The following is a 27,511-nucleotide window of genomic DNA, read 5'->3' as shown; positions in this document are numbered from 1 at the left end:
TTCATGTCACTAAAAATGATGCCACACCATTGCTGAGAACAAGGAGTGAATTTATAGATAGTGAATAGTGAATACACAGGGAGTGAAATTATAAATGTTTATTGGACACTATTTTGTATCATTAGTATTCAGCTACGGGCATTATTATATATTCGATCTACTGTTGCCAGTTCTTTAGAAATATAAAGGAGAATGGTGGGTCATGTCACGTTCTTGTTTATAAAAAATACACTATGGTTGTTTAGTGTACATATAGTGCATTTTGATACTTGTGAGGGCAACATATGAATTTATTCATACACTTAGTGCACAGAAGTGAATAATATCAATGACCACGGTGGTTGTAATACTAGATAGCCCCATAGTTGTTGACATTTTGACAGTCAACATGTTATAGTATTGTTACATTGTCAACAATATGGGAGGCATTAGAGTTTCAGGAAATAGAGCAACGTAGTATTATTTTTCCTATAAATACTGGCATCATTTCAGGAGAAGGCAGGGTAATCACATCAGTTTTTCTACAATATCAACAGAATAATGTGGGCTTTTTTTTTTTAAAGCTTAAGTGGCATTCTCCCCATGACTTTTAGATGTCTGTCTCATAAAATAAGGCATTCTCGATTCTAGTGAGGCATGGAAATTATTCCACTTTATTTGGTAACCACGATCCGGTGGAATCTGTTTTCTTTGGTTCAGGATCCAGTGTTTTAGGAATGCCTTACACGTCTGGGTAGTTTCACATCTTGTAATATTTGAGATCTAATTTCATCCCTTGTTTATGGGGAAAAAGCCAGAAGCCAAATGCTCAAGCAGAAGCTTGAGAGTCATTTGTAGTCATTGTTCTCTTCCTCCATCAAATCTTTTCAGAATGAATTCCTCGCATTTATGACTTTATTCCTCTTCCCACATAGTTCAACACTCGAGTATCTTGGGAGCTCGTGTTCCCATCCAAATTATGATTTCTACTGAAGTTTAGTTCAAAAAAAATTATTCAGGGCTCTTTGTAATAAACGCTTCCCATGAAGATGATAGTTTGGTTTACTTCTGTAAACATTTTTATAACTGCGAGTGAAGCACCTAAACAATTGTTAAATATTTGTCTAGAATCTGCTTCAGAGCAAAGTCTCTGCCAACAACCGCCCTTTCCCGGTATCTGGAATGGGTGACTTTTCCATGCGGTTCTGTCTGTATTCTCAGCAAGAAAGCAAAACTCGAAAGATTATGATTTTAATATACTTTATTTAAAAATTACACAGTTTTAAATTGGTTTCAATGGGTTTCAAGCAGAAGGGACACTGCCCACTTGCAGCCCCGTTTCTGATGAAGGGTGATTATCATGTAGCAAACTCACATTTGCATGACTGGCAAAGTAAAAAGATAACTTTTTTTTTGTCAACAGATCTTTAAGAGTTTATATCACGCACAGTTTAAAATCATGAGATGCTGATGGTTGGACTATATTTCATGTCTCCTATGTCGCACCATATTTTGGTTCACAGTTTATCCATAATTTAGCATGCCAAGAGAACATCTCAGTGTCACCTTGAAAAGAGCATCAAGAGCAGAGGGAAGACGACAAGGACCATCTTGGCCTGCAGGCTCGGTGCACCCCCACACTCCCTTGCATTCTCCTACAGGGAAAGGCAGGGTCAGTTAGAGCGAGATGGATTCCAAGACGCCTTCAATTTTCTGAGCTACATCGAGTCCCCAGACCTCTCCCCGCACTCTCCAATGGAGGAATCAAGTCTTTTGGAAAGTAGATAACACAAAGAAATGGACTTGTCTAAATTTCATCAAGTTTGTGATAAGAATCTCTGATTCCAGTTGTTAGTGCCTAAATGTTCAAACTTATTCTGTGCGTATTATTACACAGAACATTCAAGAGGCAAAGGGCTGGTGGTGGAGCTGTCTGTTGTGATCAAATTAGAACAGCCGAATGTTGCCCTTCTAATGTCTTCCTGTCAGAATGTAAGTAAAGGTTGACATCCGAGGGGCCTGATCATTTCAGCACCAGCTGTAAGAGGTTTCGTGGGCCTTCTTTCTTTATATGTGGGGAAAGGAGGGCTTCGTTTTATAAAAATGAAATCACATTACGTAATCCTTTCTGCAGCATGCTTTTTATCCACGGGTTGATGGCAACTCTTCTAACTCCATTTTTCTAGCTCTATTTTATTATCGATGGGCATTCATTATCTTCTCTGTTCTCTGTTGGTATGAACAGTGCTGAGTGCAGGTCACTACCAGTCCATGGTCCAGGCCTGGGCCCCTGCCTATGGTAAAGATGCCCAGGAGTGTGAGTGCAGGGCGAGGGGTATTCTTGCCTTTCATGGCTGTAGCCGGATATTTCAACATCACCTGTCCGTTCTGATCACCCAGTGACTTTTAGCTTTCATGCCCTTGGCTTCCTTTTATATGTACTTGTTTGACTTTTCAATTTTAAAAATTTCTTTAATGATTTGGCTTATAAATGATTTTCTAAGTTGTATAAATTGGCTATTAACTGTAAATTCTTTTTCCATAAAAAATTGTAATTTTTATATAATTAGATAAATTCTGTTTTTCTTTCACAGCTGTCTGGTCTTGGATAGGAAGATTTCTCCAATTCCTAACATTTCTTGTGAGACTATTATTTTACCATTTAAATCTAATGTGTATTTTCCGCTTTGAATTGAACCTTGGTTATATCTAAGAATTTCTATTCTGTCGTACTGACCTCATCTTATTAGGTTTAGAAACTTAGAGAAAAAAAATACTAATTTTTGAATACTTACATCTATTTACCGGAGAAAATTATCTCATTAACCCCAGAAGATTTCTACTCTAGTGATTTTGGTTGTCTACATAGACAGTCCTGTTTTTAACTGAAGTGACTTTAGTGTTTGGGGACTATTACTTTTATTTGAATTTTATATAAAGATTTTTTTTATTTGAATTTTATCACTGAGTTTTACCAAAGACCTTTCCAGCATATATCTGTATAATATGTTGCTAGTGAACTTTCCTTTGAACATAGAAGCAAACATTCTCAGTCAATTCCAAGTTCTTATTGGTCCTATATTGACTTTAACATCATTTGCTAGGACTTGGAGAGTTTAGGAAAGATGAAAATTATTTGCTATTTAAAGGTGGACTTAAAGCCAGTCCATTGGCTTTGGTGGCATTTTTAAAAATAGAGATTTTCCCAGTATCCCTATAATAATAATTGGTCTAGGCTAGCTTTCCATTTCTCAAAGTGGGGTGGAGTTAATTTTTAAATTTCTATTATTTTTGCTAGACCAGAAAGGGTTTTTTTTTTTTTTTTTTTTTTTTTTTTTTTTGCCTATGGCACTTTGGGGGGTATTCCTTTTTCAGGTTCACCTTTCTCGGTGCTGAGTTTAATTTTCTTGTGATCATCGCTTCTGGTGTCAATGGAGGGCCTTTGTAGTTGTGCCTCCATGCGGTGGCTATCATCCCCCCGCAGAAATCGTGACTCTTAATCTGGTATCAGTATTGCCATTTCTGCTTTACATGAATTTCTCATCAATAAAAGGCTGTCTAAAAGTAAGCAGGGGAAAATAATCTGAACTGCAATTTGAAATAAGTAAACCAAGATGGTCAGAGCCACGTTGCGTGTAACAGTGTGAAGAGAGAGAACTACGGTACGTTCGTAATAGGGAAGAGAATAAAGAGGCTTTGAAATACGTATACGGACACAATAAGACCCTTAAGCACAGACTAAATAAGAAGGCACTGAGGGACTGAAAGTAAAGTACCATTAGCCTTCCTTTGATTTGCCTGAAAGGATTGTTTCTTCACAAGTAAACTTCTTAACTAGAGTTCTTTGCCAATTGTGAGATTCTCATGGTGAACCTGGTAGAAAAAGAGAACAGGAAGGTCTCTCAGACTTACCTCAGGATGGAAGCCATGACAAGACTCGGGACGCCTTCTGATCTTCTGGGCCTTTAAACGTTCACACTTAAGGGATTCGTTATGTTGACTGAAGTTAAGGCATATTGCTAAGATGTCATCACTTTCCCTTACTCTGCATTTTGAAGGTCAAACCTTGGCACTGCACTCCCTTCATGACTCCTCTCTTTCCAACAGTGGAATGGCTGTCATTTCCCCCTAATATTTCTCCCCCAGGTTTCCTTCCCATAGATCCCCCTCCCTGGCTTCAGCAGCAGTAGCTGGACCTACACACAAAAGGATATACCTGATTTCAATGGGGGCCATGGTGATGGGGGTCACGGACTCACACAGGCAGCTGCTGTCCACCACCACCATGAACAGATTGCTGCTTGGGATTTGCTGGATGACAAAGGACCTGTTGGAACATGAAGCACAGACAGTGGGTGGTCATTTACCGTCCATCAAATTAAGAATTCTGAGGAAAACTCCCCTGGGGAGTTAACTACTATAATATTTTAGAAAACAGTTTTCAGAGACTGCCTTACTACTAAAGTTGCCTCCTTCCACAAGGTTCTTCACGGTTAAATACCAAGCTTCATTAAGACAACAACAGTGCAGGAAGTGTAAGAAGACAACCTATGGCTACGGTGACACAGAGGTCATAAAACTCACCCTGGGAAGACTGGAATGTTGCATGTGCACAACAGGACAGTCAGAGTTGGCTAAATCATCTCAATTTCCAAGGCCTAAAGGCTTGGGCTTTTCCAAGCCTTGCTTCCTTCTCCCAGTTTGCACCTGAAGTTCCCAAAAGGATGAATAGAATATCCTAGACCCTTCCTGTACTGCTTTGCACAATGTCTGCCCAAAATAGAGGTACGATACTGGCATGAGATGGATGCTGGTTGTTGGGGAGTTCCACAGTTCTGGGGCCACGTGTGCCAGTGCTCAGGCTGTGGAGCAGCTTTGACATTGGGTCCATCAGTACAGCTAGTCCAATGGAAGTAAGCCTAATGGTACCTCCTCTCTCATCATCCAACACAGTGAAATGACAAAGTAACGCCACCGTAAAAACACTCCTGGAACAACAAATGCTACTGGCTCTGTGGAGGAACAAATTAGCAAACAAAATCCCATATTCTTCCAGAGCAAACAGAGTAGCTAAATATTTAGCTACAAGCCTAGAACTCCCATCGTATAATTTTTCATGACATTTCACTAAATTCAGTTCAGTCAGATGAAATAGACTGTAACATAACAACATAGTCAATTTCCCCATAAGTTTTTACCTCCATTCATCTTTCTCTCAACAAATTTGTTCTATTCTCATCACAGTTTACTAAAATCGTGCAATGAAAAAGAATCCTCTGTTTTGTGGGAAATTATAATGAGGAGAAAGGACTACCTTTTCATTTTACCCAATACCACTTCATATGTTGAATTATCCAAGAATGCCTTGGAGATTATAACACAACCCGTTTCTTGTCTACAAATGCCTTCACCTGTTTATCTAATATCCTGAAATTATGGTTATTGTTTTTCTTTCTCCATAGGAAGGAACAAGACATGACTTTCCTCAAAGATGCTTCCTCAATGCCTACACCATACTCTGGAACATGAACTCTCTGCCCTCCCACACTCTCCACAACTCTGTCTGGCTTGAGAAAAAAGTTTGACTTTGCTGTCTCATTAAGGCTTTAAAATTGTTGGCTTTACCTTCCCCTTTTAGCACTGGGTACCTTCTCACCACTGCAATGACACTGCCCTAGCAGGTGGCCTCTTTATAATGGATTATGCCTATGAGAATAAATATAACCTACCTCAGATGGTGCTCATCAGAAAACCAAAGATTTCCATGTTGGGGGCAGGCTAATAGAGTCTAAATGACCAATGCAAAACCAAGATCATACAACTCTTTAAAGAAAAAATGATTGACTAGAATACTAACCCAAATGAATCTACCAGATGGCAAATAAAGGAAAAAGAGATTTAAAAAAAGCTCCACAGGAAGAGAGTATTTCCCCATTAAAGAAAAATTTGACTTTTCTTTTATTAAAAGGGCCCATTCAAGCATGAGTGAAACTTTAGATCATCAAAGATACAGACCAATCCTAAAAGCTTCTCTAGGAAGAAATTACTTAAAGAATGAGAATGACACCAACTTCTCAATGGGGGACTTTAGATGAACAAAACAGAGCAACAAAACTTAAAGTTTTGAGGGAATGGAAAAAAGAAAAATAAAAGGTATGTCAGAGTCCAGAGGAAAATAGATTCTAACTAACTTGAGATACAGGTAGAAAATTGTGTTTTAAAATTTAGGGATAATTACTGAGAAGAAACTAAAGAATGAAAATCTGATTAATCCAAGATAGCATGGTAAATAACACACACACGTGCAACACACACACACACACACACACACACACACACACACACACACACACACCACCGCCAGTATAAGATTATTACCAATCACAATAAATGTCTGTCGGTTAGATTCACTTATCAAAAAAGCAGAGACTCAAAAACATTAATTTAAAAAAAAGGCAGAGACTCTTAAGCTGAGTTTGCCAGAACATCAGCATTATGCAGTCTATAGCAGATACTCCTGAAACAGAATGACACGGGAAGATGTGAGGATACACCAGAAAAATACTAATGACAAAATAGAGGGACAGGTTTAGTAAGATTCTCCTACAAATATTCAGAGGGAAAAATCTTTAAGATGTAATAAAGAAATAGTTCATATTGAAAAACAGTATAACAGTATAACAAGATAGGACATGAACGTTTACGATCAGAGTGTACAGATTCATAGAAAGGCCGCAAGTGATTGATGAGTATATGATCTATTAAAAAATGGAGTGAAGACTCTTCAGATCTAAGCAACAGAGCATATAAGCTAATTTCAAATACAGGGAACAACTACACAGTCCAAAGAGCTGAAAGCACCAATTACATGTTCTTCTCTCTTTTTAAAAATTTTTTTTCTAATGTTTACTTATTTTTAAGAGAGAGAGAGAGTGCACGCAAGTGGGGGAGGGGCAGAGAGAGAGAGGGAGACACAGAACCTGAAGAGGCTCCAGGCTCTGAGCTGTCAGCACAGAGCCCGACGTGGGGCTTGAACTCACAAGCCGTGAGATCATGACCTGAGCTGAAGTTGGATGCTTAACTGACTGAGCCACCCAGGAACCCCCATATTTTTCTCTTAGGGTAAAAATACAATCAGAAATTAATAGCAAAAAATATATAAACAGTGGAAATTAAAAATAAAATTAAAAACAACATTCCATTAATCTTTGAGAATTTAAGAACAGCCCAGACTCAAATCTGTGCAGTATGGCCTTAGATATTTTGTTTATTGGGAGGGGGGAGGAAGTTTGCCAACAAATGAACTAAGGTTTTGGATGGAGAAGCTGGAAAAAATACGAACGCAAGCCTGCACCTGTGCCCCTATACTTGGTCTTCCCTCTGGTACCCTGGGTTGAATACTGATGCCTCTCTCCTAAGCCAGCCCTCAGACTTCTCCAAGGATGGGGCTGATGGAAGGGAAGAGAGGTGATCATTGCATAGTTACCTTTGACTACCTGCCATTCCCTTCAGTTCACAAACATGCTGTCACATCTCTCACCTCAGGAAAAACAAAACTCTCCCTTGACCTCACCAGAGCCCTATTTCTCCCTCCCCTTTTATAGCACAGTCCTGAAAAGAATTCTCCAGAATCTGGCCACTCCCCCGAATTCCTCCATTCACTGCAATTCTTCTGTAGTCCTTACCATTCGACTGAATGGGTCTTGTGAAGGACCTATGACCTCACCACCTTTCTTTCCCCCCCCCCCCCCCCCCCCCCCCCCCCCCCCCCCCCCCGCTCCAGTGCCTCTGCTTCCTCCTTCCTTGCTTACTGTCTGCCCCTCACCACGGACTGCAGTTTCCTTGGCAGGGAGGCTGCACCTGCCCATCCCCCACCCCTAGAGACTTCCCCCAGCACCCAGCACTGGGACTGAGCAGATTCTCAGCAAAGATTTGTTGACTCAGTGACAAAAGGAATTTGTGAAGATAAAAGCAGAAGAATAAATGCAAATAAAACTGTGAAGATAACTGAAAGACCCAAATTCTGGTTTAAAAGAACACTGACATAAATCAGCCTTTGGCACAAAAGAAAGAAGTCACAAAGTCACATTAAAACCCAAAAGATCCAGAGGCATTTAAGCATTTTAAGTGACTATTATGTACACCATTGTAAACAATTTGAAAACTTAGAGCAAACACACCTTTGGGGATAAAGTATAAATTATCAACATTTGGCTAAGCTGTAAAAACATAAGCAGACCGACTGCCATGAAAAAAACCCTGAAATGTTCATTGAGAATCTACCCACAAGTGCATACGACCAAATCACCCACAGAACGGATATCAGTGTGTTCATAGAAAACCCATGTGAACCCACTGACCAACTATTGGAAGAAAAGAACTCAGCAAGCTGACCAGTTACATAATTAGCATATAAAACCACAGCCTGTCCCTGACACAGGCAGTAACCAATGAAAAAAACATTTTTGAAATAAAGAACCATTGAGCATATCAATAATGACTATGAAATGCCTAAGAATAAATCTAGTAAATGACTTCTTTATTAAGAAAATGATCATCTTTACTGAACATAAGAAGACAAACTGAGGGGCACCTGGGTGGCTCAGTCCACTAAGCATCCAACTCTTGATTTTGGCTCAGGTCATGATCTCACACTTTGTGCAATTTAGCCCCATGTTGGGCTCCGTGCTGACAGCACAGAGCCTGCTTGGGATTCTTTCTCTTCCTCTCTCTCTGCCCCTCCCCTACTCACTCTCTCAAAAATATAAATATAAACATTAAAAAAAAAAAGACAAACTAAGAATTGGAAGGAAGTACAATGGTTGTGGAAAGGAACACATATATGAAAGATGTCATTTCTCTTTCAATGGACCTTTTAATTCAAGCAAAGGAATTCAAAGGGATTCCTATTGGACTGTTGATGGTGTTTGAAGTAATGACCCTAAGATTCATTCAGAAGAGTAAATATAAAGAACAGTCTGGACAATCATACAAACTTGAGTTTTAGAAAAAGGGAAGCAAAGCCAAGATGCATGCCCTAACCAGTATCAAAACCCATGAGAGGATTTACAGAAGAGGCAACGCAGAAGAGGCAACACAGCTGGACAACTGATACATAAAAAGGGGTTCGATCTCACTCAAAATGACAGAGCATAGAAGTTACAGTGAGACTAAAGTAACGGAATGCACTTTCCACTAGTGGATTGGCAAAAACTGAATCTATGGTCATGTCATGACGGAGTCTGAAGAAGTGAACATCCTTCTATACTGCCGGTGGGAAAGTGAACTTTTACAGCCGTGAGGAGAAAATTTGTTATTACTGCAGTGGACATGAAGTAGAGCTCATTTCTTCAGTACTTTTACTTCTCAGTAAGAGCCACTCTTGTGCCGGAACCAACAAGTCATGTGTAAAGATGCTCTTGGTAACATTGTTCACTGAGAAGAGAAAACCGTGAAACCCACCTCAAAGTCCATCAACAGAGGGAGGATTAAGTAAGAAGCAGTGTGTCCGATCTGTGGTCTACTTGGCACCAGAAGAAAGGGAAAAGGAGATTGTTTATTGCTATGAAAGAATATCCCCAAACACAGTAAGTGGGGAAACAATGTTGCAAAACTATAACAAAGTGTGGATATTTAAGAATATTTAGAAATATTCATTTAAGAGTATTTAATTCTGCTACAGAGAACAAGAAAAAATAAGTGGGGTGGATCAGATGTATCCAATGTGCCAGTGGTAGCAGATCAGTAAGCAATCCACGATTCCAGGTAGTCACAGAAAGAACAAATGGACGAAACAAGTAGACCCTCGTGAGTTGAATGCAAAGAGAACAGTGCATATGAAGCGTCTTCCTAGCAATATGAAGAAATGAAAGTACCAAATGAAATGAAATATTTGTAAGACATAAACTATGTCATCTCCAGAATTGACAGTTCTCATTTATGGCATCCTTAAATCAACCCACTGGCAACTCCCATTCTCTGCCTGAGCCACGCAGACAAGAGTCATGGCGGCTCGGTGGTTGGAAGCAAGCTACAGACCCGCTCTCTCTCCGATGAAGCGAGCAGGTACCGGTCCGAGTCACCTTCTGTCTGCTGAGCCCCTATCCTCACCCTCAAGTCTGGCCCTCTTACCATGTCATCTATGGGAGAGAGAGCAAGGGCAGTGGTGAGAGGAGGGGAGGAGGGGAAGAGACTAACAGGGGTAACTGTCAAAGCAAATGAACTTAATCTCTAATGTTAAAGTTCTTTAGAAGGAGACCGTGTTCCTGTAGTCTTAAAACATTTATAAAACAGGACATTATGTGAAGGGCAGAGTATTGACACTTTTGTTCTACAAAGGAGAAGACTGGGACTCAGAGAGGGTAAGCAAACTCTTACTGAAGCTATGTGAATGAGACCTGCTTGTGCCCATTTGGAGATGGGGGAACAGGAGGCTGGATAACTTCCTGGATCAACAGGGGCAGACTGCAAGCCTCGGGGCCGGGCCCATGGTGGGCCCCAGAAGGCGGCACACCTCTTGTCTTGTATAGGGACTCTTAGTGCTCAAACTCTTTGAAGGCAGACCGAGTGACGACTCACTTAATGACAAGGGTAAGATACTAGTTTTAGCACACTTCCCCTCTTAGTAAAAGGCCCCCCAAGCATTCTCCATGAAGTCCCATGGCAAACTTCTCTTTTTCGCTCAAATGCTAGATGATTCAAAGCCCTGCATGCAGCTATCCTGAAGCGGGGGAAACAACCCCCTACAAAGGATTTGCCAGCGGAAAGATTAACTGCTTTTCCATATTTTAAAGACTTACTGTCTGCTTATTAACATGGTGCTTCGGAGGGGTCTGGGCAATGTTAGCTGTACATTTATGTGCACAACGTGTATTTATGGCCCAGGGTGCAGGGTTGAACTTCATAAAACACACCTCCATCCAGCTGGGCCCAGCAGCCAGACTGACATCATTGTGCAGGGGAACTGTGGCCTGGTGGGTTTGCTTGGGGGCCAAAAAAGGCAGCAGGGAAATGCCTCAACAGAGAATCACAATGGCGGTTTCTAAGCAGGGATAGGTCAAACTGCGTGAAATAAATTAGGTCCTCCAGGGAAAGAGGAGGGGAGAGGGAGGCAATTTTGATGTGTCCATTGCCGGAACTGAAATAACGCAGTCCTCCCTTTTCCACTGGCTATACACTGAGAAGGACTAGCGGGGAAAAATGATGTGATTTCAAGACAGCTTCCCCTGGCAAGAGAGACTATTAGCTGCACGCTGTCCACTAAGAGGGGCTCTGCTGACCACATGAGGAAAGCGACCTTGCAGCTTCCCTAATGCTCTCCCCCGGACAAACACGCGTAATGGGAAGGGCTCAGGGATAAAATACCCAGAGGACCCACAATGCACATTTGGAGAACTTGGTTGGCTTGTCTTTTATTAATTGGGTACAAAACTGTAGCTTGACAAATAATTGGGGCAGGATAGACTATTTTTTTTTAATTTTTTTAATGTTTGTTTATTTTTGAGAGAGTGAGAGAGAGAGAAGACAGAACATGAGTGGGGGAGGAACACAGAGAGGAATCCAAAGCAGATTCCAGGCTCCAAGCTGTCAGCAAAGAGCCTGACGTGGGGCTCAAACTCATGAACCACGAGATCATGACCTGAGCTGAAGTTGGTCGCTTAACCGACTGAGCCACCCAGGTGCCCCCAGGATAGACTCTTTAAAAAAAAAATTATTTTATTATTTTTTTAATAAAAGTTTTTTTTTTTAACATTTATTCATTTTTGAGAGGCAGAGACAGACAGAGTGTGAGTGGGGGAGGGGTAGAGAGAGAGGAAGACACAGAATCCGAAACAGGCTCCAGGCTCTGAGCTGTCAGCACAGGACCTGACACGGGGCTCGAACTCATGGGCTGCAAGACCATGACCTGAGCTGACTTGGGACGCTTAACTGAGCCACCCAGGCGCGCCTAAAAAAACATTTTGAAGTCTTTCACCCTTTATAGATTTTCACCATTGATACAATTCCCAGATTTTATCCTGACATGAAATAAAAGACAATGAAATAAAAGACAAAAGTCACAGGGGATTCTCAGTCACAGTACTATTCTCCAGATGGCCTGGGTACACAATTCTGGCTCTCCAACGGGATCTTACTCTTGTTAGGGGTAGGACGATGCCTATCCTCCCCCAATGTACCCCAAAATGCCCTAAGTGACCTAGGCCCATAACTTGTGGAGAGCAAACATTTGGTGACTGTTTAAATTCAAACCAGAGATTAAATATTGAGGATGTGTTCCAGTAGAACTCCAGAGCCCTGCTATGGAATAGCATGGGGAGGGGCGGGGGAGCACCAGCACCTGCTCATGCTTAACCCAAGGGAGGTAAAACAATGAATAGCAGCGCCTCACCTGCTCACCCCCAAAAGTGTCAGGACTTAATAGAAATGTGAAACAGTTCCCTCCTTCCATCCTTCCTTCGTTGGCTTGGTTTTCCACCCTGCTATGTTGAATTCCTGCTTTCTCATCTCTAAATGATATCTTGTACAGACTCCATAACACTGACCATTTTAGGTTAGTACAATTAGGCCAGTCTAGTTAACTGCTCTAATTTCACTCATAGTTCGAAGCTCTACACTATTCTTCCTTCAAGCTTCTAGGTTCTAGCCTCTTCAATAATTGGGGTGGGAAAATAGAGCAGTAAAGAGGCAGCATCTTCTATTTACCAGGCTGCCGGGCAACCATCTCACCACGGCTTGTTTTCTTACAACACAGCCTAGCCTTTGGTGTTCTCGGTGCATCCCAGCATCCAAATGTTGGCTCTCTTGTGAGGTTATGATGGATTCTTCAGAGGACCAACAGCTCCTCAACATGCCCCAATGGGCCCACCCATGCAGCTCCTACCACCAGCAATTACTGCCAAACTTCTTGCCTTGTGAGGACCTCCTCTGAAGAGCAACCGTCTTGTTGGGTTTAAGCAAGATGACAGCTACTTTCCACACTGCCCACCTGACCCTTGGGAAACACGTATCTTTGCTGGCCCAGATATAGGCCACTTCAGAGCTGCCCCTTCGCCAACCCTCACCCTTTCCCTCCAGGTCTCTCCCTGTTCAGACAGACACAAGGATATATTAGTACATCTATCACCTAGAAGACATTTGACCAGTGCTGGACTTGCCCTTCTTCAGGCACCCCCAAAATATAGAAGAGTCTCTTGGAGCATCCCCCCCACCCACTGCCCATCTGACTCCCAGCAGGAAACAGCGCCCCCTAGAGCACCACTTTCCATGAACCTGATCTCTCATTAGGCCCTTCATCAGTGCTCACATGGCAGACCAAGGCAGGCCAGCTGTCTGCCCTCAAATGGGCTTGGAGGTGGGGAGTGGGGGCAGGATTTCCAACTCTAGTGCCAGCGAAAAGGCTGTTCTCTTTAGAACCTGCGGTGCCTAGTGTCACTTCGTCCTCACCTCAACCTGGGGCTACAAGGAAACCCCCACTTGATATCCTGTTCATATCCCCCGTAAATCTATTCATGGGAGGCACCTTGCATGGAGTTGGAAAAAAGCCAGTGCTGTGGGATATGTTCTGTAGGTGCCCAAAAGACACTGAACAAAAATCTTGTCCCTGAAAACAATCTTTAAGAAAACAGGAATAGGCACTTGATTGAGAACCAAATTTAGCATCAGGTTCAGGACAAACTGCCCAGAGCTGTCTAATTAGAGTTGGAAGAAGGCATGGAAGCTCACGGTCCCTCCATTATTCATCCTTGTTCTGACAGTGCCAGCTTATGCAATTAAACCAGACAGAAGAGGGCTGATTCAATGTTGGAACAAGGGGAGGATTCACAGGTACCTAAATGTCACCTCTGCTCCCAAATCCAATAATTCTTGCCCCTTTCCCCCCAGATCTCTTAACAGTACCACCATCTATCGAGTCACTCAAACCAGAGATCTTGACATAATTCTCAGCATATTCCTCTTTGAACATCGCCATGGGCTCATTTGACCATCTCAAGCCCACCCTCCCCACCGCTGCCCTCCTGGGGGAGCATGTGTAGTCACACAAGGACATATACTCAGGAGGGCTTGTCACTTAGGGTTTACTACTCTGCAGTACTATCTTGAAATTTATTTCATCTTTACATTTATGTTCTTTGCTTCTCCAAGTAGGACATAGCACCTCAGTCCAGTGATTAGTGTAAGGGAGAACCCACCAGCCACTGGGCTGCGCACCCCAGAGTAACAGGGTCAGGACCTGGGGGTGCCTATGAGGGTCTGTGCTTGACCAGTCAGAATCCATGTGTCTAAAGGGAGCACAAGATCAGACAGCAAATAAATAGTATCCTGGCAGGTCAAGAGATAACACAGGAAGCAGGAAAATGTCTTACCTTTTAGGTAACTTTAATGACACTTTTTTCCTGCTTTTTGAAGAAGCAGCCCACATTTTCATTTTGTACTAGGCCCTGCAAATTCTGTAGCTGGCCCTCCCAACCTGTATCATTTGTAGCACACCTCCTAACCGGCTTCCCTGCCATCAGCCCCTTTCCATTCTTAAGGTGACAGTGCTTCCCAAATGCAAGGCTGACCACACCATCCCCCTGTCTATACTAACTGTCCACGGCTCCCTTAGCATCTACCCAATGGTCTGCACAGGAGGGAAGCAAACAAGACCCAGTATGATCAAGGCTGGCCCTCCCTCCAGCCTGATAGCTCTAAGCCAACCTTCTTTCCCAACATCCAGACACGCTCCCTACCCTGGGCCCTTGACTGCTTCATGCTTCTCCTCCCTCAGGGCTGAGACCCAGACGGAGCATGTAAGAATCACCCAGGGAGCTTCCTGTTTTGTTTTTTTCAACTGATGCCTGGGCCACACCTAAAACATATTCTATTAGAAGCCTGGATGTAGGGCCAAGGCATGTATATATTTTTAAAGCTACCTAAGTGATTCCAGTGTGTTGCCAAGGCTGAGACCCAACTACTGATCAAAAGGAGTGCTCCTCAAACCTTAGGTACTTGACAAATGACCGGAGGATCTTGTTGAAATGCAGATTCTATTCTGGGGCTCTAGAGCCAGGTCAATGATTCGCCCTTTCTCACCTGCTTCCAGGTAGTGCTGATGCTGCTGGCTCAGGAACCAGCAGCCACCTTTTCCCCACCCTTGGAGAACCCCATTTCAGTTCTAAAAGGCTTACTGAATGTTGCCTCCTCCATGAAGAACCTCCTCTCTTAGCGAAGCACGCCCTCCATGCTCCTATGGCATACTGTAGATACCTATAGCATCCGTGTAAGACACATACACTTCTACACACATGTGGAATGAGATACTCAGAGCCATTTTAACCCCCCTGGTGCCACCAACTGGAAAAGGAGGGAAGGATAGATGCTTTCCTCCAGGCTACATTTGGAATGGTTTGAAAACTGTAAGCTATGGAACTTGTAGAAAATTCTTTTTTGGTAGCCCAGGGAAATACATGGAAGTTAACCTCTAGAGCAGCTAAAAATGAGGTTCAAGAGGCCTGTGTGGGTATCAGATAGGAGGCACAGGGCACACACATTAAGAAGCCAGGAACAAACAAAAACCTTTTTTCTAGTATGAGCTCAAATCAAAAGTCAGAAAGACAAACGCTTCAAATGTTAGGAGTTGATTGGCCACTTGGCTGTTACTCCCCCTCGGGCCCCTTGATACAGCTTATTCTAGGGCTGGTGGCAGTAGAGATGAACTTACTCAACAATACAATACCATGAGTAAGCCAACTAGTGTCTTTTCTCACTTTCTTCTTTCCTCCCTCTCTCTCTAGCTCCTCCCCTCTCTCATCCCCTTCCTTTGTCCTTCTAGATGGCCAGACAAGGAGCTATCTTATTTTTTAATTCAGGGGATTTTTGTCTATTAGACTTCCAAGGACAAGACACAGACTTTTGCTTTCCATGCATCAGCTCAGTATTAAAGTTCACTGAATAATGATGGAAAAATAGTCAAAGATAAAAATATAATCCAAAGTAGCACAGGTTCCCTGGCAAATGACTTGTACAGAATATAGTATGAGGTTTAAGCAGCCCAGAATGGTTTATTCTAAGGATTCTGCAAGAGCCAAGCCTCTTTGCTTCTGATTGATTTCAGAAAAGAGGGCCCTGCCTAAGTGCTCTAAAGCAGTCTTCTTTGATATCTAATCTCCCTTCTTTTGATACCAATATCCTACTCTGTTCAGGAATCCACCCTTCCTTCAGGCAGCCCAGGTGCTTCTGAAGAACTAGCCCTGCCCAGGCATGTTACCTGAGCCTAAGCTGATTGGTACAACTCCTTCCCCTGAAGAAAGTGACTGGTTCAGAGATGGGCATTGGACCTAAGTTATTCTAATCAGACTGAAACCCAGTATGCTTATCTCTATTCCCAATACACAAAGGAGCCACTGATAGCTTTTCTTTGCCCATGGATCCAAGTGTCTGCTGGAAAATTTAAAGAGAAAACCCAAGTCTTGGTGACTAACCTTTGGGAAACTAGAGTAAGCCTTACCCGAAGGCTGCATCTCAACTTTTCACTTTATGGTTTCATCTTGCTTGAGTTGAGCCTTCTTTTATTTGTAGTAAAAGAATACTAGGTGATGCACACCTAAATTCCTTACGATGCTCAACATGCTGCCTGATCAAACTGTAACTGGAAAATTCAGGCTTTTGGGAGTTGAGCCCTAGAAGCCATCAGTTTGGTTCCCACCAAATGTACCTTGGATGGCCTTCTAGGAACCAGACTGGTCAGGCTTCTCTTGCTCCATTTCACTAGCAAAAGAAACGTGCTACGTTTTCATAGTTAAGAGCTGAGATTAAATGGAGCAAACATGCTGTCTTTGTTATACTTATTTATTCAAAAATGTATACAATGAACACATTATGGCATTCCATTTGTGACTTGCTGATGAGGACAGCACACAAAAAGCCTGAGGCGTGCTTTGTCTACAAGGCACAGTGTCCCGTGGAGATAATTATTATATTGCAGACAGATGAGTCAAAGAGAGCCATGACAATGACTTCCACTCATCCTCAGAACCACCAAGGATCCGTTGAGATTTTTGGTGCCAAACCAGAGCCTGTAAATAACTTCAGCAGCAAATTCTTTGGCATTATCAGCCCAAGGCAGGTGGCAAGGAAGGGTATTTTGTGTCTGAAAAATGGGTGAGAGAGCCCCATAGAATAAAAAGAAAGAAGGGCCCCAGTTTTCTCATACTAGAAGAGAATTTCAAAAGAGCTAACAACAAGAGAAATTTTCAAACCTTGGCTATTTTTTTTTGTTGTACTAAGGTCTTCCATAAATCCTCTTAATTATGACATGAACCATTTTCTTCTAATCCCTTAAGAAGAGTAAGGAATTTATTAAATATCTTCACTGCAACTATTAGTGTCTTTTGTTCCAAATAATGAGAGTAAGAGCTAATATGTATAGAGGGCTTGCCTTGTGCCAAGCACTTTCTCAAGCAGTTCCCCTTTAATCTTAATACCTACCCAGAGAGTTACCATCTTCATTTATTCAAGCTTTGAGACGTTACACATTTCCAAGTATAAAACCAATCAAGTATCAAAGTATCGAACCTCTGTTTTAAACCCTACAGTATGACTACTCACCAACACCATCATCCTTCCTACCATCCCAGTCATCGCCATCTACTGCATACCTACTGTGTGCAGTGTGTGAAGGTCTTTTACTGAAAACTAACTACAGAACAACTCCATGAACCATCCAGGTGATGTTATTCCTAATATCAAAAAGGCACCCGAGGCTTACAGACCTTCAAAAGTTTGGACCCATAGTGGTTTAAGGGAGCACAGGTAATAGGCTTCAGAGCCATGGCCAGGATTTAAGCTGTCAGAGTCCACAGACTGCCATCCACCCACCGAACATCAAAATTTTCTGTGGAAAATGTTTGGACACAATTCACCGATAAACTAAGAGCAGAGACTTTGTCCTTAGACCTTCAGGGGCCAACTGAACATTCCCTCGGACTCAACATTTATAATTTTCCATTCCCTAGCTCCACACTGTCTTCCACAATCCCCCTGTGAACTGCCATGTTCATTTAGCAAAATACAGCAGCAGCTGTATGAACCATCATCCTCATGAACCATCAGGAGGCCCAAACAGACTCAAAAGAATAAAGCATTCACTGGGGAATTAAATATCTAATTTTAAGTAATCTGACAAAGTCAGACCTGGACCAACAATACTTGCTTTCTAAAAGACTGGACATCTTGCACTACATGAAAAAAGCACTTTGTCCAGCATACTATGTTGAGGGCAAGAAAATAAATAGGCTAACTATGAGGCTAGTTTTGCACAGGGGAAAAGAAGGACTGGAAGGAAATATAGCACTCTTTAAATCTCCTTTCCCCCCAGTTTACAGATGAGGAAACTAGGTAGCTTCCCTGAAGTTATTAGGCTAATCAGATCTGGAGCTGGGATTCCAATCCAGGCCACCTGGCTTATTTCTGAGTGGTGAGATTACGTGTGATTTTACTTTATTCTCTATGCATTTCTCTATTGTTTAGTTTTCTACAATGAGTAGGAATTGCATTTTAATAAGAACTAAGAACCGTGAATAACTTTCTATGTTTTAGACTACAGACACACATATTTGGAAAACTAAGTCTCTGTGATCAGCACTTTGCTTTACAATCTCAACAGTGAACCACGAAAAATAATAAAAATCAGAGTGGTATTCCTCCAAAAGCATTCATTGAAAGAACATGGAAGCACCTCCTTAGTTTATAATCTTGCTGTTCTACTCCATGTGCCCAATGTATATTCTTGGGGTGAGTCCCATCAAGGAAGCCTCTCTGAGTCCCTCTATCATATCAGCTTTAAAACTACTTGGGTCTATAGGTGGAGATGAATTCATTTCTACTGATTGAAATAAAGGCTGCATCCATGTCTATCTACTCTGATTCTAAGCCTTCTGAATTCTATATCACCTGGCTTTGAATCAATGTCCCAGGGACAGAGTGAGACAAACCAGGTAGCATGCTATATTTTCTGATCTAACTTCTGAATTCAATGCTTCTAATAATTCCCACGTCTATTCAACAGCCCCTTATCACAAAATAGCAAGATTTTCATTTTGAAGAGTACAAATACTGAGGTGGGGACCTACAGCCATAGGGAAATTTCAAGAGAAACAGATATATCCCAGAAACACTGTATGAAAGGCAATGCTCTTGATTTTAAACATTGATGTTCACAGAATTTTTTGTGATGATTGGTGATCTACTCCAACACAGAGGGGAAAAAAGTCTCTCAGAACAAAAATCAGAACTAATCTCCCATATCCACACAGAGAATATCAATACAAAATACAGGGTAGGAATAAAATGGAGGAGGTGGGAGATAATAGGAAGGACTAGAAAGCTGACTGGTTCAAAAGTCAGTGGAGTTAAATCAAGCTCCCCGTGTGAAACCACCTACTTGTCACCTATTGTTCCCTCCTTCTCTCAGTCCTAGTTTTCCTATCTCAAAAGTGATTTGCCTTCCAAATGTCACATTCTAAAATCACATCCTTGTTTCCACCTTGCACAAAACTCTTTAATTTCTCCAGCCTGAGATAGCAGACATGGGTTATTGGTAACCCCATCTTTCTCTCCCTTTAGCTTCTACTCTGCCAAAGGAAAGTAGATCTTTCTTTTAAAAAGGAAAAAGCAGGGGCGCCTGGGTGGCTCAGTTGGTTGAGCGTCCGACTTCAGCTCAGGTCATGATCTCGTGGTCTGTGAGTTCGAGCCCCGCATCGGGCTCTGTGCTGACAGCTCAGAGCCTGGAGCCTGCTTTGGATTCTGTGTCTCCCTGTCTCTCTGCCCCTCCCATGCTCATGCTCTGTCTCTCAATAATAAATAAACATTAAAAAAAAATAAAAATAATAAAAGGAAAAAGCAGTTCAGACTCAAAAGTTAATTAAAAAAAATTCTGAATGTTCAGTTAACCTAGGGTGACACCTCTAAACCATTTTTAACTAGCACAGTCAACTTCTACACAAGACCAAAGTGAAAAGTTTTAAAGGGTAAACACTATATTCCAGAGCTAGGGGCAAAACGAAACAGACTCACCTACAAAAGTCTAAAACCAAGGCACCAAAAGAGCAAAATGATCCCTGGTAATTTAAATGCATAGTGCAATAAAACTTACCATTTTCCAGAAGAAGATAACAAAACCCAGGGCATCTATAATACACAATCCACACTATCAAGTGTGCAAAAATTGCAATACATGTGAAGAAGCAGTAAAACGTGACAAAAAAGTCAAAAGAAAAATTACTCACTAAATACAAACTACTATATGACACAGGTATTAGACTTTGCAGATGTGTAGGTAATATGTTATATTCTTATATGTTAATGAGCCTAAAGCCATGGGCATATTGAGCAGAGAGATGGAGGAAACTTCAGTAGAGACACAGAAACTATGTGAAAGAACCAGATACAATTCCTAAAATAGAAAGAATAAAATATCTGAAATCTAAAATTCCAATTTGAGTAGCATTAAAATCATATTGTACATGTTAGAAAAAAAGATCAGTGAATTTGAGGTCAATAGCAGCCATCCAAACTGTAGAACAAGAGAGAAAAAAAATATTGAAACAAAAATGAATAGAACCCCAATAAGCAATGACATAGTACCAAACAGTCTAACAAATGTGTATTTGGAATCCCGGAATCAAATAAAGAGAACATGGGTCAAAAAATACATAAAAGAAATATTGACTGGCTTAAAATGGGAGAGAGGAATAGGGAGTATATTGTCATAATGCATGGACACTACACATGAAATCATTTAATATTATGTGAAGGCAGACCATGAGAAATTAAAGGGATAGACTGTAAACCTTACTGCAACCACTGGAAATCCAAAAATGGTATAAATAATAAGGCAGTAGCAGGAAAAACTGGAATCGTAAGACAATATAAAATAAGGTAGAATAAAAAAGAGGAAAAAAAACAAATAAGAGGAACAAACAGAAAACAACCAGGAAGATGGCAGATTTTAAGCCAAACATAATAGCTGCACCAAAAATAAATACCTAAATAAAAAGCTGCACAGTGAAGGAAAAAATCAACAAAACTAAAAGGCAACCTATAAAATGTGAGAAGATATTTGCAAATGACATATCTGATAAAGCGTTAGTATCTAAAATATATAAAGAACTTGTAAAACTCAACACCCCCAAAATGAATAATCCAATTAAAAATAGGCAGAAGACATGAACAGACATTTCTCCAAAGAAGACATACAGCTGGCCAAAAGACACATGAAAAGATGCTCAACATCACTCATAATCAGGGGAATGAAAATTAAAACTACAAGGATATATTACCTCACACCTATCAGAATGGCTAACATGAAAAACACAAGAAACAAGTGTTGGCAAAGATATGGAGAAAAAGGAATCTTCATGAACTGTTGGTGGGAATGCAAACTGGTGCAGCTGCTCTGGAAGACAGTATGGAGGTTCCTCAAAAATTAAAAATAGAATTACCTTATAATCCAGCAATTGCACTACTATTTACCCAAAGAACAAAAAAACACTAATTCAAAGGGATACATGCACCCTGATATTTATAGTAGCATTAGCAACAATAGCCAAATTATGGAAAAAGCCCAAATGCCTGACTGATGAATGAATAAGGAAGATGTGGTTTATGTATACAATGGAATATTAGCCATAAATAAGAATGAAACCTTGCCATTTACAATGACATGGATAGATTTAGAGAGTATTATGTTAAGTGAAATAAGTCAGAGAAAGACAAATACCATATGATTTCACTCATTATGTGTAATGTAAGAAACAAAACAAACGAAACAAGGGAATGAGAGAGAGAGGCAAATCAAGAAACAGACTCTTAACTATAGAGAACAAACTGATGGTTACCAGAGAGGAGGTGGGTGGGGGATGGGTGAAACAGGTAATGGGGATTAAGGAGGGCACCTGTCCTGATGAGCACAGGGTGATGTATAGAAGTGCTGAATTACTACACTGGACACCTGAAACTAATATAATACTGTATGTTAACTAATTGGAATTAAAATAAAGACTTAAAAATAAATAAATAACCTAAACATAGCAATTAAAAGATAAAAACTGACATATTAGATAAAAATGTCAGATCCAACTATATCCTGTCTACAAGAAACCCACTTTAATTATAAACACAAAGATAAGCTGAAAGTGAAGAGATTTTAAAAGATATACCATGAAAATGCTAAAGAAAAGGAAGAGGGGTAGTTATATTAACAACCACCAAAGGACACAAAGTATACTTCCAGTGCAAGGAATAGTACAAGCTTAAAGAGGGACATCACAAAATGATAGGAGTCAACTCACCAGAAGTCATAACAATCCTAAATGTATATGTACCTAACAACCAGATGTCAAAGTAAATGAAGCAAAATCTAATTGTGGACTAAAAAAAAAAATGCTAATCCAGAATGATAGTTGGAGACTGCAACATCCTTTTCTTGATAGCAATAGAGCAAGTAGACAGAAATTCAGTAAGGGTATAGAAAATAGCTTTACCTATTGATATATATAGAATAGTCAACAACAGCACTGCACACACACACACCTCTCTCTCTCTCACTGTGTGTGTGTGTGTGTGTGTGTGTATACACATATATATGTGTGTATATATATATACACACACATACATATATATATATATACACACACACACACACACACACACACACCATATATATATCTTTTTTCAAGTCCATATGGAACATTCACCAAATTAGATCACGTTATGGGTCAAAAAGCAAATCTCTGCAAATTTAAAAGAATGAAAATTATACAAAGAATGTTCCCAAACCATAATGAAATTAAATCAAAAATCAATGACAGAAACATTTCTGGAAAATCCCCAAATATTCTCAAATTGAATAACACACTCCTAAATAACCCTAAGGTCAGAAAGGAAACTGCAGGGAAAATGAGAAAATATTCCGAATTTAATGAACAATAAAATACATAACACATAAATATTTATCACAAATAAATATCTGTGGGATGAAGTTACAGAAGGGCTACAAGGAAGATTTCTAGTAGTAGATGCTTATTTTATAAAAGAAGAAAGTGCTTACATCAATAATCTAAATTTCCATCATAAGACAAGGAAGAGAAAATTCAAAACACGAAGGACAAAGTAAGTAATAAAACTAGAAGAACAATAAAATTGAGAACAAAAAACAATAGGGAAACAATAAAACTAAAAGCCAGTTTTTAAAAATGATCTACAAAACGAGCAAATCTCTAGTCTGTTTTTTGTTATCAAGTAAAAAAAGAGAGAAGATGCAAACTAAAACTATCAGTTATGAGAAAGGAAGCAAAGAAACTATCAGTTATGAGAAAGGAAGATATTATGATCTATAATAATACAGATATTATAAGGATAATAAGAGAAAACAGAAAACAACAGCCCGTCCTTAAAATTGACAACATAAACTAGACAAATTCCTTGAAAGATGCAAACTACCAAAGTACATTCAAAAAGAAGTAGTTAACTTCAATAGTCCTATATTGATTAAAGAAACTGAATTTGTAGTTAAATTTTCCAGGGCACCTGGGTGGCTCAGTTGGTCAAGGATCCAACTTCAGCTCAGGTCATGATCTCGAGGTTCATGAGTTTGAGCCCCACATCAGGATCACTGCTGTCACACGAACTCTGCTTTGGATCCTCTGTCCCTCTCTCCCTCTGCCCTCCCCAACTCTCTCTCTCTCTCCCCCTCCCTCCATCTCTCTCTCAAAAATAAATAAACATTAATTTTTTTTTTCCTACAAAGAAATCGCCATGCCCAGAAGTCTTCACTGGGAAATTCTACCAAACATTTAAAGAAAAAATAAAACAGACTCTGCCAAAATTTTCTAGAAAATAAGAGAAGGGAGAACATTTCACAAATCTTTTTATAAGGCCAGAATTATTCTGATACAAAAACCAGACAACAATAACAAGAAAAGGACATCACACAACAATAGACCATAATAACATAGAGCAAAAATGCCTCAGCACAATAGTAGCAGTTTGAATCCAGCAATATATGAAAAGAAGAATACATTTTGACCAAGTATGGTTTACCCCAGGAATACAAGGCTGGTTCAAGATTCAAAAATCAATGTAATATACCATATTAAAAGACTAAACTAGGCAAACTGTATGATGGATTATCAAGAAGGATGACAATTTTTTTTTACAAACCTTTGTATCGTTTTGTGATAACAAATTAGGAATAAAATGGAACTTCTTTAACCCAAAGAAGGGCATCTAATGAAGCTAATACCAGCCCTAATAATAAAATCATAAATTCTTTCTGTGATATGACATGAGAAGGTTGTCTGCTCACATTCTCCCACTCAACATCACTCTGGAGGACCTAATCAGCATAGTATGGCAAAAAAAAAAAAAAAAAAGAAAAGAAAAGAAAAGAAAAGAAAAGAAAAGAAAAGAAAAGAAAAGAGATAAAAGCATACACATACAATTGTCTCTATACACTTACGACATCATTTTTCTACATAGAAAATCTTAAAGAATCCACAGGAAAAATAAGTAGAAGTTAACAAATTAGCAACGTGCAGTATACAAGCTCAATCTGAAAAATCAATCATGTTTCTATATACTAGCAATGAAGAGTTGAGAATCAAAATGAAAAAAGTATCATCTAACATGGCGGCTAAAGAACAGGAAATATTTTGATATAACTATAACAAAATATTTGAGGGTCACCTGGGTGGCTCAGTCAGTTAATTGTCTGACTCTTGATTTTGGCTCAAGTCATGATCTCATGGTTTGTGGGTTTAAGCCCTGCATAGGGCTCCATGCTGCCATCATGGAACCTGCTGGGGATTCTCTCTCTCCCTTCCTCTCTGCCCCTCCCCTGCTCTTGCTGTCTCTCTCTCTCTCTCTCACAATAAATAAGTAAACTTAAAAGAAATAATTGTTATATCTGTAAGCTAAAAACTATAAAACACTGATGAAAGAAATCAAAGACCTAAATAAATAGAGATATACATATGTATGCCTATGGACTGAAAGAGTGACTGGCATTATGATGTTAACTCCTCCCAAACTGAGTTATATAGTCAACCTAATTTTAAACAAAATCCCAGGAGGATTTTTGAATAGAAATTGACAAGTTTACTTCAAAATTTACATGGGAAGGCAAATGTACTAGAATAAACACAGGTATTTTGAAAAAGTAAAAAGTAAAAAGTAAAAAAAAAAAAAAAAAAGGTTAAGGATACTTATTACCTGATTTCAAGATTTAATATAATGCCACAATAATCAATACAGCTTTATACTGGAGAAGAGATAGACACATGCATCAACTGAATAATATAGAGTCCAGACATAGAAATATAGTAATTTGATTTTCAAAGAAGTACAAAGGCAACTCAGTGGAGAAAGGATTCTTTTCAACAAGTGGTAATGGAATAATTGGATATCCATATACAAAAAAAAAAAAAAAAAAGAACCTCACTCTGTACCTCTCATCATGTACAAAAATTAATTCAAAATGGGTTACAGACCTAAATGTAAAGCTAAAGAGCATAACAATTTTATTTTTTTAATCTTTTTTTAAAGTTTATTTATTTATTTTGAGAGAGAGAGCAGCTAGGAGAGGGAGAGACAGGGAGAGAGAGAATCCCAAGCAGGCTCCACACTGTCAGCACAGAGCCTGACGTGGGGCTTCAACTCACAAACCATGAGATCATGACCTGAGCTGAAGTTGATTGCTCAACCAACTGAGACACCCATGCACCCCATGAGCATAACAATTTTAGAGGAAAGGATCAGAGAAAATCTTTGTGGTCTTGGGTTAGGCAAAGATTTCTTAGAGATGAAAAAAAATGCATGTTCCATTTTAAAAAACCAATTAATGGAATGTCAAGAAAATCAAGTGATTTCTGTTCTGTGAAAGACACTTAAGAAAATGAAAGGACAAGCCACAGGCTAGAAGAAAATATTTTCAAATCACGTATTTCTACAAAAGACTTGTATATAGAATATATTTAAAACTTCTCAACAGGGGCGCCTGGGTGGCTCAGTTGGTTGGGTGTCCGACTTCGGCTCAGGTCATGATCTCACGGTCCGTGGGTTCGAGCCCCGCGTCAGGCTCTGTGCTGACCGCTCAGAGCCTGGAGCCTGTTTCAGATTCTGTGTCTCCCTCTCTCTCTGCCCCTCCCCTGTTCATGCTCTGTCTCTGTCTCAAAAATAAATAAACGTTAAAAAAAAAAAATTAAAAAAAAATAAAACTTCTCAACATTCAAAACAATCAGTAAAAAAAGAAAACAACCCATTTTTTTTTAAATGGGCAAAACATTTGAACACACATTTCACTGAATATGTGGATGGCAAGAAGGCACATGTAAAGAAGCCTAAAATCATTATTCATTAAAAAAATGCTAAACCACAATGAGATGCTACTATGGTACTCTTAGAATGGCTAAAATAAAGATAAAAAAATATTAATGAGAAAACCAAGAGCTTGCAAAGATGGGGAGAATGCAAACTCCCATACATTGTTGGTGAGAAGGCAGAATGGTACAGCACCTTGTAAAACAGTTTGGTGATTTTTTTACAAAATGAAACATACATTCCATACAATTACCATATAATCCAGTAATTCGACTGCTAGGTATTTATTCAAGTGAAATGACAACTTTTGTTCATAAGAGCACCTCAATGTGAATGCTTATAGTGATTTATAATCACTAAAAATTCCAAGCTGCCCAAATATATCTAGATTGGAGAATGGATAAACAAATATGGCACACCCATACCATGGAATATTGTTCAGTAATGAACAGGTACTACTGATACAAGCAATAACATGAATAAATGTCAATTACATTATGCTAAGTAAAAGCAACCAGACTGAAAAAGTTACATTGTGTATGATTTCACTTACATGACATTCTGGAAAAGGCCAAATTATAGGGATAGAAAACAGATCACTGTGAGCCAGGAGCTATGCTTGGGGATGGGTTGACCACATGGGCACCTCAGAAGAATTTTCTAGGGTGATGGAACTGTTATATCTTCATTGTGATGATAGATATACAACTATAAATACTAGTCAAAACTCACAGGACTCTACACCAAAAAGGGAAGAATTTATCATATGTAAATTTAAAAAATGAATAAAAATACAATAAATATATCATTAAACATCAACAACAAAAGAACTAAAAAGCAAAACCAAAATGTATATGTTTCCAAGAAGTGTATTTTTTTCTAAGTTTGTTTATTTTGAGAGAGAGAGAGAGAGAGAGAGAGAGAGAACGAGTGGGGGAAGGGCAGAAAGAGAAGAAGAGACAGAGAATCCCAAGCAGGCTCCAAGTGCAGAGCCTGATGTGGGACTTGAACCCACAAGCCAAGAGATCATGACCCGAGCTGAAGTCAGATGTTAAACCGACTGAGCCACCTAGGCGTCCCCAAGAGGTGCATTTAAATAAAAAGTCACAGAAGATTTGGAAGTAAAAAGATGGTCAAAGATACAACATGCAAATACTAAGCAGAAGAAAGCTAGTTT

General features: G+C 39.8%; 1 protein-coding gene across 4 annotated transcripts in view; it reads right to left on the bottom strand.

Moving 5' to 3' along the window:
• Positions 1-1,222: 1,222 nt before the first annotated feature.
• CACNA2D3 (calcium voltage-gated channel auxiliary subunit alpha2delta 3) overlaps positions 1,223-27,511 on the bottom strand; it is an 859,023-nt gene continuing 832,734 nt past the window's right edge. For all 4 annotated transcript variants that reach the window (XM_053897956.1, XM_053897957.1, XM_053897958.1 and 1 more), the window contains 3 exons: positions 4,189-4,306; positions 3,892-3,969; positions 1,223-1,634 (listed from right to left, as the gene is read on the bottom strand). In XM_053897956.1, coding sequence (XP_053753931.1) covers positions 1,542-1,634; positions 3,892-3,969; positions 4,189-4,306 — 289 coding nt within the window. In that variant the 3' untranslated portion in view covers positions 1,223-1,541. The remainder of the gene's footprint in view (positions 1,635-3,891; positions 3,970-4,188; positions 4,307-27,511) is intronic.

Source organism: Panthera pardus, unplaced genomic scaffold (genome assembly GCF_024362965.1).
Source record: "Panthera pardus isolate Hobbes unplaced genomic scaffold, ASM2436296v1 HiC_scaffold_8, whole genome shotgun sequence".
Taxonomy (NCBI): domain Eukaryota; kingdom Metazoa; phylum Chordata; class Mammalia; order Carnivora; family Felidae; genus Panthera; species Panthera pardus.
The sequence above is the reverse complement of the archived record's forward strand: the minus strand, read 5'-3'. Positions and strand labels throughout refer to the sequence as shown.